Below are 17,028 nucleotides of genomic sequence, written 5' to 3'. Positions count from 1 at the left end.
CTACAATCTATTTCAGCAAAATTTGCATTCCAAAAAAATCAAATAGTGCTCCTTCCATTCTGAGCTCCTCTATTTGCCGAAACAGTAGATTCCAACCACATATTGGGTATCAGCGTACTAGGGAGAAATGGTTAATTTTGAGTCAAAGCAAAGTTTTTGTGTAAAAATCGTAATCTTTCATTTTTACGGCCCAATGTTACAAAATTCAGCAAATCATCTGTTGGTCACTACACCCCTAGATAAATTCCTTGAGGCATGAACATTCCAAAATGAGGTCACTTATAGGAGGTTTCTCATGTTGTGACATCTCACTGGCTCTCCAAATGCAACATGGTGTCTGCAATCTGTTCTTACAAATATTGCGTTCCAAAAGTCAAATAGTGCTCCTTTCCAGCCATGCCATGTTCTAAAACAGTGGTTTCCAACCAAATATGGGTATTGGTCTACTCAGGAGAAAATCGACCCTGCAATCTAGTCTGCAATTTCTCGTTACCCTTGTGAAAATGTGAAATCTTGGACATAAGCAACATTTTCGTGAAAAATAAATTAATATATAATTTTCACAACCCAATATTATAAAATTCTGTGAAGCACCAGTAGGTTCACAGTGGTCATCTGCCCTATTTATAAATTCCTTGAAAGTTGCAGTTTCCAAAATGGGGTCACTTGTGAGGAATTTCTGCTGTTTTGGCACAATTGGGACTCTTCTAATCTGACATGGCATCCACAATCTACTCCAACCAAATTTAGCTTAAATAAAGCTCCTTCCCTTCCAAGTCCTGCTATGTGCTCAAATGATAGTTTCTGACCACTGTGACAAAGTCACTGGTAGTGTGTCAGAAGGGAGGTATGTGTCGCTGAGACTCTTAAGCTCAGTGATGTGAAAACATGCGAGTTCTCCTGCACACTCGGTGCAGAGATAGTTAACAGAACCACAGTTACAAGGGAATGTTTTTAGTGGATAAGGAAAGTGCAGGGTGGGTCGTTATCCACCCTGCCTCCCAATCAGGGGACTGTCTGGGCTTTAAATAGCCAGCCCTAACACTCAGAGGTGTTCAGTACCTGGAGAACCTTTGCTCCAGGAAGGAGCTAGCACATGCTGTGCTGAACCTGAGTGTGCCTAATCCAGAGTGGCCAAACCTTGGCCAAAATACGGACTGTGCAGCAAGTTTTGTTTTGTCTCTTTAGCCGAATGGGCTGTGTTTTCGTTATGGACTCGAGGGTAGTTTATGCATGCTGAATGAACTAGCCCAAACATTTAAAGATACTGTATCCCGTGTTTTACCTCCGCATACAGCCGAGCTTGTCGCTATACCACAAATGGTGTTAGAATTGCGGGCAACAGCCCCAGTGAACACATGTGACTGTCACAGGAAAACCTGCATGTCCTGGATGAAGTCGGCTGTGAGCCAGCAAGTGACGGCAAACAAGATGGAGGACCTCCTTAAACATTTGTAGCAGGCGCAGCACCAAGAGCAACAAACACAGCACCAGCAGATGCTACAGCAACAGCAGATGGCACAACAGGAGACCACCAAACTGCTTATGCAGCAGCTCCAGCTCCAGCAGCAGGCCCACCAGGACCAGTGCCGACAACAGCAGCAGCAGATCGATTTGCTTGCAGTGGCGATCCGTGGCTCGGCAACAGCTCCAACGACAAGGTCAGTGGACCACTTTTCTGTCCAAAAGGCAGTGAGGGGAGCGCTGGAGAAAATAACTCCGGGTGATGACGTAGAAGCTTTTCTGATGGTGTTCGAGAGGGTCGCCGAGATGGAGAAGCTGCTGCCAGAGCAATGGGCAGAGATGTTGGGGCCATACTTGACGGGGGAGCCCCAGAAAGCATATAATGACTTGGCCTTGCAGGACGCCAGAGAATATGCAAAATTAAAAACTGAAATTTTGGCATGCTTGGGGGTAACAATGACTGTCAGGGCACAGCGCGTCCACCGCTGGGTGTATCAACACGAGAAACCACCAATGTGTGACCTGTTGTACCTTGTGCAAAAACGGCTGCAACCAGAATCTTCTACCCCGGCGCAGATCATAGAGCGAGTAGTGATGGATCGGTTCGTGCACTCCTTACCAAGGCTGGTACAGACTTGGGTTGCCCAGGGCGATCCCCGGAATGCTGATGAACTGATCGAGGGTTCCGTGGGAAGGCAGCCCACTCCATATTGGGGGTCCCAGTCGGGGGCGGAGGTCCAAAATGGGGTGGCGCGTCCAAGATCCAAAGGGGTGTGGGAGGTGGTGCCCAAAGTCCCCTCGGGAGAAATTATTTGTTGGCAGTGTCACGGCTCAGGCCATGTAGCTGCCCGCTGCTCTCTGCTCAGATGGACTGTAGCCTGGGATGTCACTGTTCCTACTTTGCCTACCCCGACTGCAGTGTGGACGATCAGCCCGGTGAGGGGCCACAGTCCTGTCCGGTGACTGTTAATGGGGTACTGGTGGCAGGACTCCTGGACTCAGGGAACTCTCATAATGGCCACGCTCCCACACCAGTTGATCCCCAGGAAAAACATGGCTGTGCGGTGCATTCACGGAGACGCAAAGGATTGCCCTATTGCCAGAGTGACAATACATACTGACTGTGGTGCCGAGTCCCATGAGGTGGGCGTGGTTAGGAATCTGCTCCACCCGGTGATAATAGGGTGGGACTTCAGTCTGTTCTGGGACTTGTGGGGGAAAGCTGGGGTGCCAAGTGTCTCAACCGAGAGCCGGTCACCCTATGTTGCATCACCATCGCAGTCAGAGGCAGATGACTTTCCCCTGTGTGTCCTTGCGGGGGACGAAGACGAGGTGGTGACCCCGGAAGAGGAGGTACCAGACTTGAGGGTGTCTGAAGGGAACTTTGGGACTGCGCAGATGCAGGATCTCACCTTGAAATTTGCCTTTAACAATGTGTCTGTGATCGATGGGGTTGCTCAGGAGCCAGGGGCTGACACCAAGTTCAAATATTTTGCACTCAATGGGGAGCTTCTTTATAGGGTCACTAACTCAAAAGGGGAGGTAATAGAGCAGTTGGTTGTGCTGGGACCCTATAGGCGTAGAGTGTTAGGATTAGCCCATTCTCACATCTTGGGTGGGCATCTAGGTGTAGATAAGACTCGGGAGCGGGTCCTTAAAAGGTTCTACTGGCCTGGATTTCACCGGGAGATTGTGAACTACTGCCGGTCATGTCCCACCTGTCAGTTAACGGCTCCCGTGTCCCATTTCCGGAGACCCCTAGTGCCGTTACCTCTCATAGAGGTCCCATTTGACCAGATCGCCATGGACCTTGTCGGGCCCCTGGTGAAGTCTGCCCGGGGACACCAATACATTCTGGTTATTATATATTGGACTATGCTACGCGATATCGGGAGGCAGTACAATTAAGAAATTCCTCCGCCAGAAGTATCGCCAGAGAGCTGGTTCATATTTTCTCCCGGACAGGTCTGTCAAAGGAGATCCTGACGGACCAGGGAACTCTGTTCATGTCGAAGATGATGAGAGAATTGTGTAAGGCCCTCCAAATTACACAACTCCGAACGTCGGTATACCACCCGCAGACGGACGGACTGGCAGAACGGTTCAACAAGACCTTAAAGTCGATGTTAAGGGAAGCTGTTTAGAAGGATGGATGAGACTGGGATTGCCTGCTGCCGTACCTGCTGTTCTCCATTAGGGAAGTTCCTCAGGGCTCTACAGGGTTCTCATCGTTTGAACTGCTATACGGACGACACCCTCAGGGACTTCTGGACATAGCAAAGGAGACCTGGGAAGCAGAGGTTACACCCCACCGGAGTGTCATCGAGCATGTGGCCCAAATGCAGGACCGGATCGAAAGGGTTATGCCAATCGTGAATGAGAGTCTTTTACAGTCACAGGAAGCCCAGGCGAGGGTCTACAATCGGGCCCCAAGGCTGAGACAATTCAGCCCTGGAGATTGGGTGTTGGTGTTGGTACCCACGGTCGAGAGTAAGTTCCTGGCTAAGTGGCAAGGACTGTACAAAGTAGTTGAGAAGTTGAGTGAAGTCAACTACAAGGTCCACCAGCCGGGTAGAAGGAAGCCATACCAGATCTACCACATCAACTTACTGAAGCCGTGGCCAGACAGGGAACCGGTGGAAGCTTCATCCCTAGGGGCAAATCCTGAAGCCAGGGTCGAGGACGTTACAGTGGCAGAGACACTGTCACTGGCCCAGAAACAACAGTGACGAGAACTCTTGTAGAGAAACTGAGACCTGTTCTCAGAGTTGCCCGGATGTACGCAAGTTGTGGAGCATGAGATCCTGACGGAACCGCATGTACAGGTTAACCAATGGCCATATCGAATTCCCGAAGCCCGCCGTGTGGTGATGTCCAAGGAGGTGAGGACAATGTTGAGCCTGGGCGTTATCGAGGAACGTAAGAGCGGCTGGTCCAGCCCGATTGTTCTTGTGCCTAAGCCGGACGGAGAATGGCGGTTCTGTAATGATTATAGGAACCTAAACAACGTGTCCAAGTACTATGCCTACCCAATGCCCCAGGTCGATGAGCTTATTGAGAGGCTGGGGCCAGCCAGGTACATCACTACCCTGGACCTAACAAAAGGATACTGGCAGATTCACCTGGCCCCAGGGGCCAAGGAGAAAACGGCCTTCTCCACACCCGATGGGTGTTTTCAGTATACCACTATGCCGTTCGGGCTACAGGGAGCCCCAGCTATCTTCCAGAGGGCCAAGGACCAGATTCTGGGCTCACATAAAAAATACGCTGCCGCTTACTTCGACGACCGTGATTTTCAGCCCAGATTGGGGAACCCACCTGCAGAAGGTCCAGGCAGTACTGGATGCATTGAGAAACGCCGGGTTTACCATAAACTTAAGAAAATGCGCCATAGGAAAGAAAGAGGCAAAATACTTGGGCTATGTGGTTGGAATGGGCGAAATAAAACCGCAAATGAACAAGGTGGAGGCCATCCAGAATTGCCCACAACCGGCCTCCAAGAAACAGGTACAGGCCTCTCTGGGTATTGTGCGGTACTATCGGCGGTTTATCCCAAATTTCGCCACAATGGCAGCACCTCTAACCGACCTACTTCAACGTACGAAGACGACGATGGCAAAGTGGTCCACTGAAGCAGAGACAGCGTTCCAGGAGCTGAAACGCGCCATTTGCAACCAGCCGCTCTTGATAACACCTGACTTCCAGAAAGAGTAAATGGGAGGTAAATGGGGAGGAACATCCCATTCTGTGCTTGAGCAGAAAACTCTCGGCCTGCAAAAAGAATTATGCAATCGTGGAAAAGGAGTGCCTGGCTGTCAAGTGGGCGGTTGATACCCTTAGGTACTATCTGTTGGGCCGCAAATTCAGACTGGTCTCAGACCATGCCCCCCTGAGATGGATGAGGGAACGGATGGGGAAAAATGCCCGGGTGACAGGATGGTTCCTGGCCCTCCAGGACTTTAGTTTTTTGGTAGAGCACAAGTCCGGGAAACTGCATGCTAATGCCGATGCCCTGTCCAGACTTCCCTGTCTAGTGAGTGAAGGTGCCAAAACCCCCGGCTTTGGGCAGAGGGGGGGGATATGTGACAAAGTCACTGGTAGTGTGTCAGAAGGGAGGTATGTGTCGCTGAGACTCTTAAGCTCAGTGATGTGAAAACATGTAAGTTCTCCTGCACACTCAGTGCAGAAAATGCTAATAGAACCACAGTTACAAGGGAATGTTTTTAGTGGATAACGAAAGGGGAGTGTCTGGGCTTTAAATAGCAAGCCCTGACACTCAGAGGTGTTCAGTACCTGGGAAAACTTTGCTCCAGGAAGGAGCTAGTACGTTCTGTGCTGGACCTGTGTGTGCCTAATCCAGAGAGGCCAGACCTTGGCCGAAATACGGACTGTGCAGCGAGTTTTGCATTTTCTTTTGTCTCTTTGGCCGAATGGGCTGTGTTTTCGTTATGGACTTGAGGGCAGTTTATGCCTGCTGAATAAACGAACCCAAATATTTAAAGAGACAGTATCCCGTGTTTTACCTCCGCATACAGCCGAACTTGTCGCTATACCACACCACATATAGGGTAATGTCCTTATATTCTTGAGAAAATTTAAAATTGGGGGCTAAAGTGTCATTTTAGTAAAAATAATGAATTTCTTTCTTCGAGGTTGCATTAATTCCTGTGAGGCACATAAAGAGTTAACAAACTTTCAAATTGCGCTTTTGAATAGACTGTGTAGATTTTAAAATGGGGTATTGTTTGTGGGTTTTCTGACACACAGGACCCTCAAAAAGACTTGAAAAGTGAACTGGTTCCTAAAAATATAGGTTTCGTAAATTTAATTGAAAAAATGTAAAATTGCTGGTAAAATTTTAACCCTTCAAACAATCTAACAAAAAAAAGTAATTTCAAGCATAAAGATGGTGTAAAGTAGACATTTGAAAAATGTTATTTATTAACTATGTGGTATAACTATTTGGTTTAAGGGCATAAAATTGCAAAGTTTTCAAATTGTAAATTATTCAAAATTTGCCACATTTTTGATATTTTTATAAACTACTGTATTTTTCGGACCATAAGACTCACTTTTTTCCCCCAAATTTGGGAGGTGAGTCTTATGGTCTGAATGTAAGCTTACTGGATAGTTGTGGTGGTGGTGGAGTGGGATCGCAGGGCCTTCTGTTGCCTCCCTCAGGAACCCGGTGGTGGCAGCAGAAGAGGAGAGATGCTGCAGGGCCAGTGTCTGGCTGTTGGTGGTGAGGCAGAGCGGCGTGCGCTGCTTTCCGGTGGCCGCGGCCATCTTCCTGAGTCGCGATCTACAGGAAAATGGCCGCTTGAGCCGGCGCATGCGCAGAATGGGATCTTTGCGGCCATTTTCCTGTAGATCAAAGCTTCAGCAAGATGGCCACTGCTACTGGAAAGCAGTGCACGCCTCTTTGCCTCACAGCCAGCCTCACACCTCTTCCGCTGCAGGGTTCCTGAGGGAGGGAACGGAGGGCCCTGTGATTCTGCTCCACCACCACCGTAACTCCCCGCTGCTGCAGCACCGCCTTCTCGCACCAAGGATCCGCAGCATTCCTCCACTTCCGCAGGCTTCCTGAAGGACCCTGCCTCTTGTGACCCCCGTTCCACCACCCGCAGGTAAGATACCGTACCTATTCAGATTATAAGACAGACCCCCATGTTATAAAAAATATTTTTTTTCCTATTTTCTACCCCAAAATTTGGGGTGCGTCTTATGGTCCAAAAAATAAGGTATCTGGTTTAAGGGCATAAAATGACAAAGTTTTCAAATTGTAAATTGTTCTAAATTTGGCAAATTTTTTATATTTTCATAAAAAACTGAAATCTTATTGGCTTAAATTTACTAATGACATAAAGTGCAATGGGTCACGAAAAACATTCTCAGAATCACTGGGATTTGTTGATGCATTCCAGAGTTATTACCACATAAAATGATGCTGATCTGAATTAAAAAAAAAAATATGGCCTGGTCAGGAAGGTGAAAACGGGCTTTTACGGGTAGGGGTTAAAATAAAAAGAAACAACTAATAATTTGTGTGATTTCTTTGATGTTTAAGAAGATGTGATTTCTGTCTAAAATATTTCCCACCTTCTGAACAAGTAAACGACTTCTCACATTTGTGAGTTCTGTGATGTATAACAAGACGTGATTTCTGTGTAAAACATTTTCACCAATTGGAACATGAAGTGGCTTCTCCCGTATGAATTCTCTGACGTACAACGATTTATTTGTTTCTAAAACATTTTTCACATTCGGAACAAGTGCCTTTTCTGATGTTTAACAAGATCTGATTTCTCTGTAAAACATTTCCCACATTCTGAACATGAATATGGCTTCTCCTGTTTGTGAGTTTTTTGATGTCTAAGAAGATGTGATTTCTGTGTAAAACATTTCCCACAATCGGAACATAAAAATGGCTTGTCTCCTGTGTGAATTCTTTGATGTCTGACAAAATTTGATTGATCTGTAAAACATTTCCCACATTCCAAACATGAAAATGGCTTCTCCCCTGTGTGAATTCTCTGATGTCTAACAAAATCTGATTTCTGTATAAAACGTTTCCCACATTCGGAACATGAAAATGGCTTCTCCCATTTCTGAGGTCTTTGATGATCACCATCATTTATCTTACGTTCATTTGGCTTAGCAGTCTGTGATGAATCAAAAGATAAGAACTGTTGAAAATAATCAGATGATAGATTTTTGCTGAAAAGATCTGGAGGTATATCTGCGGCAATAGCATGTTCTTCATAAGTATCTGGTGTTATACCATGATCATCTGCTGCAAAATCTGAAAATATCAGATGTCCCTCTGTGCTCCTGTTACAGTCACCTGCCAATAATAAAACTGATTTCATTATTTTTTATTAACATTGCCTAGAAATGATATTATTAATTATATTATAGATAAAAATTCTAATATTTTTAAAATTGTAGTAAAAAGCAACTAAGCTCTTCTCACGCCATTGATTTTTGATTTTTCTAGTATGCAAAAAAAACAGACCAATTTTCATCAGTGGTTTAGATCACATTTACATCAGTGTTTAGTCAAAGTATTCGTTTTTACCATCAGTGTGACATTTTTCTTCCTTGTATAAAAAAATAATGTCTCTTGTACCCGTTAAACAGTAAAAAAGGACCAAAGGAAAGAACACAGATAACACGTGGATGACATCTGTATAAGGTCCATTTTTTCATAAACCCATTGACCTGAATGGGTTAGATCAGTTTTCTGCAAATGTAATGCATAGCCAGACCTTAGCTTCTTTAGGCTTTCATAATCATAGCCTGTTCTTCATGGGCAGTAGCCTCCAGCTCTCTAATCTATTCAGTATCAGTAAATTCACAGTTTGGGACTGTAGCGGCATGATGATGATGGTCCAAATTGTCAATCATGCAGTAGTGCCCCACCTCCTTGCAAGCAGGAAGTCAGGAGGCAGGGGAGCAGTCTACTCCTGTCCAAGAGTGATACATTCCCTTCAAGATATTTTAACAATAAAGTTTCATAAGACTTTGGACAACTCAGGTCCATTATCTGTCTTCTGAATGATATTCTAAGCTGATTAATTACCAAAGCAAAGTTGAAACTCTGTCCTCTAGAGATAAATATTGGGTCTATGGAGATTGAATGGTGAAGAAATGCAATAACTCAGACTTCATCTTAAAAAATATGATCTGGAATTTAATTTATTATAGTTTTATGGAATCGTGTGTGGTTCTACCATTAATCCCCAGCAGTATGCCTGTTATCTTGGGGTTATATTTGACTCAGATCTTTCCTTTACTCGCTACACCCCATCACTCGCTCACTCATGTCACCCACACCTCAAAAATCTCTCTAGAATTTGACCTTTCAATACTTTTGCCTCTGCAAAAATTCTTATGCTCTTATTCCTTATCGTCTGTACTATTGCAACTCTCTACTAAGTGGTCTCCGTCTTACTAAATACACTAAACTCTCCCCTCTCCAATCCATCCTGAATGCAGCAGAAGGATCATATTCCTCTCCAACTGCTACAATGATGCCTCTACCCTATGCCAGTCATTGCACTGGTTGCCCATCCGCTACAGAGTCCAATATAAACTTCTCTCCTTCACCCACAAAGCTCTCCACAGTTCTGCACCACCCTACATCTCCTCTCTCATCTTTGTCTACCATCCTTTCGGTGCACTCCATTCCACTAATGACCTAAAAAGAATATCCTCAATAACTTGAACCCCCCTCTCCCATCTCCAAGACTTCTCACGAGCTGCGCCAAGTCTCTGGAATGCATTTCACAGGACAATTCAATTAATTCCCAACAGTTTTAAGTGTGCCCTAAAAACACACTTTTTTAGACTAGCCTATCACCTCACCCCACTTATGTAACTATTCCCATTTTGCCCTTCCAAACTTTTCTTCTAAATCTGTTCCCTCATAGCATCTGTTTACACAGCCTCCATGTATTTAATTGAGCTCTGTATCTGTACTTGTACAAATACTGGCTGGTGACTGGTTCATGCAGGGTTATTTGAGTACCCTGTTTATTATATTGATGGCTGGACCATACTTTGCAAGCACTTTTTACCATTTACCTTTTGAGTCTTCCCTGTTTCCTCATAGATTGTAAACCTATAGGGCCCCTGCCACTGGGTAAGGAACTTGCACTGTGAACACTAACACAAGTATCCGATCCCCAGGCTTAAATTGTCTCACTCGAGCCGACCAATTATACCCCCTGGATTTTTCCTCTTGGACCTGGAGGGGGTGCTCTTTTACCTGTCCTTAAGTTTTTCTCCCACGACACAACAATCATTATGCACAGCCCCTTGTGGAAACCAACTATCGGCTCCCGACCCTCATTTACATTTTCCAGAGTATCTTTTACTGTTAAATCTCTGTCTGAGCTGGTGAGTCCAAAAGCTGTCCTGGGACTCCTCCAGGTCAGATATATTAGCTTTAAGGGATGGTTCCTCATCCTCCTTTGTAACCAGAACAGTGAACGTAAATTCACCATTTACATCATGTGCCTTGTTACCGTAGCCGATTCCTGACGACATTCTGGACTATTGGCTGCTACAGCTTTAACCCATAAGTCCCAGCACAAAAAAATCTTGACGGACAACAATAGCATGCAATAGCTCATTGAGCACTCCCACTTGGTTCGACATGGAACAACAGTCTGTGCGTATGTTGACCAGGGCAATGGGATAATTCTTGGCATCTCCATGGATACACCTTACCCTCACCCCCTTCCCAGAAACTAGAACATGTGGAAGTGTGGCCCTTGCCAAGGTTACCAAACTCCCTGAGTCAAGAAGTCCCGTCACTTGGAAACCGCTCACAGTCGCCTGACATTACTGAGACCCTTTGTTAGGATGAGGTACCGCACTGTAGGCAGGGTAGGCGACATAGGAGGAGCGCCGGCTTACGCCGCAGTCCATCGGCTCTGATGTCAAGGGACAAATGGCTGATATATGACCCGTGACTCGACTGTTATGCCATAAAAACTGCAACTAACCCTGCTGGTTCCTGTACAGACAAGGTATCTTGAATCCACAGTCCCTAGTGGTGCCTGCGGGTGCAGAGATAATCCTAACCACAGACTAGAAGATGGCAGTTCAGACCTAACCTGCCTAAACAGCAAGAGAACAGAAGCAGGAATGAGGTTTAAATAGAAGCACCTGCAGTGTGATAGGACAGACTAGTAGGCAAATGGAAAACACCTGCTGTTAGAAAGGAGTGGAAGAAAGGTAAAAGGTAATCAGCACAAGATCTCCTGTGGCTCAGCGAACAGTGACACTGACAGAAAAGCACAGGACTGCCGGATTGAAATCCGAGGCATGACACTGACAGCTCCAACAGATAATGGTACGAGATGTAACCTTTGAACCCGGCTCTGACCCCTCTTTGGTCTTTGTGCACCGAACAGACCTGGCATGGGGTCCCTTCTTTGGGTCTCCCTGAAATGTGACCATAGGCTTCCTTGATTGCTTAGAGAGTTTTCCATGGCCATGTATCTTTCCACGAGGCTCACAAGGTCATCTACATTATGGGACTCTCCTTGGGCAACCCAGCTTTGCACGGATTTAGGTAGTGAGTGGATAAATCGGTCCACTACCACTCTTTCTACCATCTGTGCTGGAGAGTAGGTCTCAGGCTGCAGACATTTTTGCACCAGATGTAACAGGTCGAACATCTGGGATCGGGGGAGGTTTGTCCCTTTAGTAGTACCAGAGTTGCACCCGTTGTGCCCGGACTACCAGGGTGAAACCCAAGTGTACCATAATCTCCCCCCTCTGCTTGTCATAATCCTTGGCATCCGGCAGGGCAAGGTCGTACTATGCTTTCCCCAGTAAAATACAGAGCTAGGACCTCTGCCCATTACTCTGGGGGCAGGTTCCCTTTGTCTGCCACCCTCTGAAATACAGTCAGTAAAGCCTCGATGTCATCCTCCAGAGTAACTTTCTGTAAGACCTCCTGTACCGTTTGCCTCACCCAGATACCTTCACTTTGGCTGGCGGGTGGTGCTATCTCCCTGGCCCGGACAGTATCTGCCAGGAGAGCCATCTGCTGCTGCTGAACCTGCTGTAACTGCTCCCGCAACTCCTGCTGTTGAAACTGATGGGTCAGGAGCTTATTAGTCTCCTGTTGGGTTTGCCTTTGCTGGACTAATTGCTTACCAAGCCCCTCCTTGCTTTCAGACTGCGTTCACAATGCTGTAGCTGCCTTTACCGATGACATTCAATTTTTACACTGCAATTGCCTGTGCACTAGTGAGGAGTGAGCGTGTTCTGTTAACCCTGCTCGGGTGCTTGCCGAGAATTTGTGGCGTGCTTAAATGTTATGTTTGAGTCACTGTGTGTGCATGATTTTCAACTGTTTGACATCTTTAATACATGTGAGGAATGCCTAACAAACAAGCATTCCTCACGTATTAAAGCTGTCAAACAGTCGCAAATCATGCACACGGAGTGACTCAAACATAACATTCGAGCACGCCAAAGATACTCAGAAAACACCCGAGCATGCTCGTAAATCTCGAGTAAAGAGCATGCTCGCTCATCACTACTGTGCTCTCTGGGACTTCGCACCAGCATTATATCTACCAATTGTAGGGATTAGGCATTATGCCTTAGGTATCGTTCACATTGGCAATGCAGCTTTAGTCCAAACACACACAGTTTTTACTGCTTTCCATAGGATGCACAGCACCAAAACAAACTCATGAATATAAATCCCTAGCCTTGTCCAGGCACTAACTAAACAGAACAGACCCTTGCTACTCATACACAGCAGAGCTAGCCCCAGCTCCGTCAAACAAAACAGCTATTGTAAATAGCAACCACTGATACCTGCAGTTCTCTGCACTCTGCCTGTGCAGTATCTTCTCAGAGAGGGATTCTGTCCTATCTCAGCTTCTTCAACTCCAAAACACGTCCAGTCTGGTCAGCTTCCCTGAGCTGACTGCCTAAGGTGAACAGCTAGCTTGGTTACTTGCAGGGCTAGCCAGGTGATCTAATCAGAACCTGTATAACTAGGATTTAACTTTAGACTACCTGGGTTTGTTACAAGTACTAAAAAAAAGAAATCTCAACTTACCGATACTCTGACACTCCTCTTTCAAATCTGCTGAGTTACCCTGTTGATCTTCATACTTTCTTTTCCAGTTAGAGAGACATGTAACCACTGCAGCCAATATCTAATCTAAGTAGTGATCAGTGCGTCTCTGCAGCAATCACATGTTCAGCACAGAATGTACAGAGATCAACCCTGCATTTTTTTTCTATGTTGAAGAAAGTGGCAATTCATTTTGACACATTTGTTTTTACATTTCTGAATTAAATTAGTCTGAGAGTATAATCCACATCAAAAACTTAGTGTAACAGACCATAAAAAATTCACCACATAATTATAGCAGCCAGTGACTGAGTAGAATCTGTGATTTCTCGGCATTTAGTGGTCACTACTCACCTGTTTGGTTATCTGTAGGAATCTCCTCTTTACACCACTCATCACCCCTCACATATGTCTCTGTAGTATTAATATGGGGCAGATCTTTACCCTGAAACAAATGTTGCAATAGTCACAGATAGGTGGAGAAGTTGTAAGAAGAAGAGTAAAGATCATAAACGAACATGACGACCAAACAAGACACAGCAGCAGTTAGTACATACAGTAGCTGCAGATCTCCTGTATAAACCCAACCTGTTGGCTGCTAATTCTAACCAGCATTTTCCATGTTCTACCATGTCCAAGAGATGCTCTATAGGATTACAATCTGGAGACTGAATATTAAGGAAGCAAAAAACAACTTGCTGTCTTGTTCCAGGAAGTAATCCATGGCTACATGACCCTTCTAACATGGTGAATTATCCTTCAACCACAGGTTAAACATCTGGCATGAAGGGATGAACCTGGCTGACAACAATAATTAAGTAAGATCTTGTGCCCAAACATCAATTCACAGGTATCAGACAGGCCAGGATGTCCCAAAAAAACATTCCTCGGACTGTTACTCCGCCTCCCCCAACATGACAGTAAGGGTTAATAGATTAATGAGGTTTGTTACAAATTCTGCCCCTCTCCTCCACATGGTGCCTCAGAAATCTGGATTTTTCTGACCAGGTAAAGTTTTTACACTTCTCCATGATTCAGTTTTTACTTTACTGTTTTCCAAAGAAAACATTGCCAGTATAACTGGTCTTCTACCATTACAGCCCATCTGTTAGTAAAGGATAACATATATGGGTTATAATGGGCTATACTTGCTTTCGGACAGCTTAATGGGTCATTCACCAGCATTGTAATCAGCTGTAATTTGTTTTACTAGGAAATAACTGCTAATTAGAACGATTCTTCATATAATTCTCGAACAATGTGGACAGTTTTTAAATACTGATCGTGGCTGCTCTAATATCAATGACCTTGATTATAGATTCATTCATTGTTGATTCACACTGAAAACTGATTCATAAAAAAATGTATTCAGTAGATGTTATGCTGCACTCCGGGGTCATTGGCTTAATTTCACACATGGAAACTCCAATTTGGAGAGGGCCCATATCTCTAAAACATTGTCCTTTCAGTGCATAATACTGGTGGATAAAACAAGACTGAACACAAGACCTTCACAGCCTTCTACACATCATAGGGGAGATCTAATTACACCTTCTCTCCATCTACTTGATCATCCTGAGGAACATCGGGATCTTCTTGTTTACAGTCCTGTTGAAGAAGAGGACGGGGACATCTCTCTGGTGTTGTCCTCTTACTGGATAGATCTGTAGGAAACACATACAGGGACTGAATTCATTCTTTACATACAGATAATTATAGGTCGTGTGTATTTAGTCCTGTCTATTACCTGGTGATGTGAGGGACTGGGGAACCTCCATCATGAAGTCCTTGTACAGATCTTTGTGTCCTTCTAAGTACTCCCACTCTTCCATGGAGAAATAGACGGTGACATCCTGACACCTAAAAGGAACCTGACACATACAAGGATACCGTCATCCCTCCGATCCCTTCACAGCGTTACTGTATAATGTCCCAGCATTCCCAGCAGTGTCACCTCTCCAGTCAGCAGCTCAATCATCTTGTAGGTGAGTTCTAGGATCTTCTGGTCATGGATGTCCTCATGTATTAGGGGGTGAGGTGGAGACCCCGTGATTGGGCTCAGGGGTTTTCCCCATCCCTCAGGCACAGGGGCCTGGCAGCGCTCACTAGAGGTCTTCTTCACTACTGTGTAATCCTGGTTATGGAGAGACACATTAATAAATCTCACTACAGACATTTCCAGAGTCCTCACCTCTCCAGTTCTGTCCATCTGTTATTCCCATAGATAAGAATGATGTAATGTGACGTCATCAGAATCTCTCACCTCTCCAGTAAGCCGGAAGAGGATCTCTAGAGTGAGGTGTACTATCCTCTCCACCATCTTGTCCCTGTCCCTATCCATCCTTGATGGATCAATCAGGAAAATTCTCTTAAACAAAATATCTCCACTGAAAGGATCCGATATTGTAGGGACCTGAATGGGGAGAAGATGATGATATAACATCATAAAGATCCCATGTCACCCCTCTTATGCATGGCAGAGCGCGACGAGTCAATAGGCAACCCTGGCACAACAACCACACTAAACAGCTTCGGCAAGCATCCAGGGTTGCGGAGCGGCGTTGAAAGAAAACACATTCGCAAGATGACTTCACTGCATTCAAACAAGCAACACTCGCATTCAAATCAGCCCTCCCCTCTGTTAAACAGACCTACTTCACAACCCTCAAGTCTTCCTTATCCTACAACCCCAGTTATTCAACACTTTTATCGCTCTCCTCTGCCCTCCACTGCCCCCTCCGACCTCCGTCACCTCTGCTGAGGAGTTTGCCACACTTCAAAAACAAAATTGACCAAACACAGCAAGTCTTTACTTTCCGACCACCACAACCCCTTTGTTTCCCAGACCATTGCCCTTCCCCCATAACCTCCCTTTCCAACATCGCGAGTGAGACCTCACTCATCTCCTCTCCAAATCACACCTCACTACTTGTGCACTTGACCCCATCCCAACTCCTCCACAACCTCACCACCACACTCATCCCAGCCCTAACCCATCTCTTCAACCAATCACTAACATCAGGTACCTTCCCCGCTGCCTTCAAACATGCCACAATCACGCCCATCCTCAAAAAGCCATCCCTCGACCCAACCGCCTTGTCCAGCTACCACCCAAATATCGCTCCTCCCATTTGCCTCCAAACTCTTTGAGCAACACGTTCACACTGAACTTTCCTCTCACTTCTCATCTAACTCTCTCTTCGACAACCGACAATCTGGCTTCCGCCCCTACCATTCCACCGAAACTACCCTTACCAAAATTACTAATGACTTACAGCAAAAGCTAACAGACAATTCTCTGTACTTTTTCTTCTTAACCTGTCCTCGGCCTTCGACACATTTGACCACTGCCTGCTACTACAGATCCTGTCTTCCTTTGGCGTCAAAGACCTTGCCCTATCTTGGATACCTCATACATTTCAAACCGCACATTTAGAGTCTCGCACTCCCACGCTACCTCCTCATCCCGCCCCTTCCCTGTTGGAGTCCCTCAAGGCTCTGTCCTAGGACCCCTACTCTTCTCAATCTATACCCTTGGCCTGGGACAGCTCATAAAATACCATGGCTTCCAATATCATCTGTACGCTGATGACACCCAGATCTACCTCTCTGGCCCAGATGTCACCTCTCTGCTGTCCAGAATTCCAGCATGTCTATCAGCCATATCCTCCTTCTTCTCAAGCTTAATGTGGACAAAACTGAACTCATCATCTTTCCCTCATCTTGCTCATCTTTCCCACCTGATTTTTCTATCACAATAAATGACAACACTTTCTCCAGTACCGGAAATCCGCTGCCTCGGAGTGACCCTTGACTCTGCCCTGTCCTTCAAACCCCACATCCAAGCTCTCACCACCTCCTGTCGCCTCCAGCTCAAAAATATTTCCAGAATCCGTCCTTTCCTCAACCCTCAATCTACTAAACTGCTTGTGCATGCCCTCATCATCTCCCGC

General features: G+C 45.7%; 1 protein-coding gene across 1 annotated transcript in view; it reads right to left on the bottom strand.

The window, feature by feature from the left end:
* LOC141271462 (uncharacterized) overlaps nucleotides 1-15,521 on the bottom strand; it is an 89,154-nt gene extending 73,633 nt beyond the window's left edge. Inside the window, 7 exon segments of the mRNA XM_073681533.1 lie at nucleotides 5,758-5,935; nucleotides 7,724-8,323; nucleotides 13,430-13,520; nucleotides 14,627-14,739; nucleotides 14,823-14,946; nucleotides 15,030-15,209; nucleotides 15,339-15,521. Of these exon segments, the coding sequence (XP_073537634.1) occupies nucleotides 5,758-5,935; nucleotides 7,724-8,323; nucleotides 13,430-13,520; nucleotides 14,627-14,739; nucleotides 14,823-14,946; nucleotides 15,030-15,209; nucleotides 15,339-15,521 (1,469 nt within the window).
* Nucleotides 15,522-17,028: the final 1,507 nt, after the last annotated feature.

The sequence above is a fragment of the Phyllobates terribilis genome, unplaced genomic scaffold (assembly GCF_046119375.1).
Source record: "Phyllobates terribilis strain yellow unplaced genomic scaffold, ASM4611937v1 Scaffold_5__5_contigs__length_657084704, whole genome shotgun sequence".
Lineage (NCBI taxonomy): Eukaryota > Metazoa > Chordata > Amphibia > Anura > Dendrobatidae > Phyllobates > Phyllobates terribilis.
Note: the sequence above shows the minus strand (reverse complement) of the source record. Positions and strands in the feature narration are given on the sequence as shown.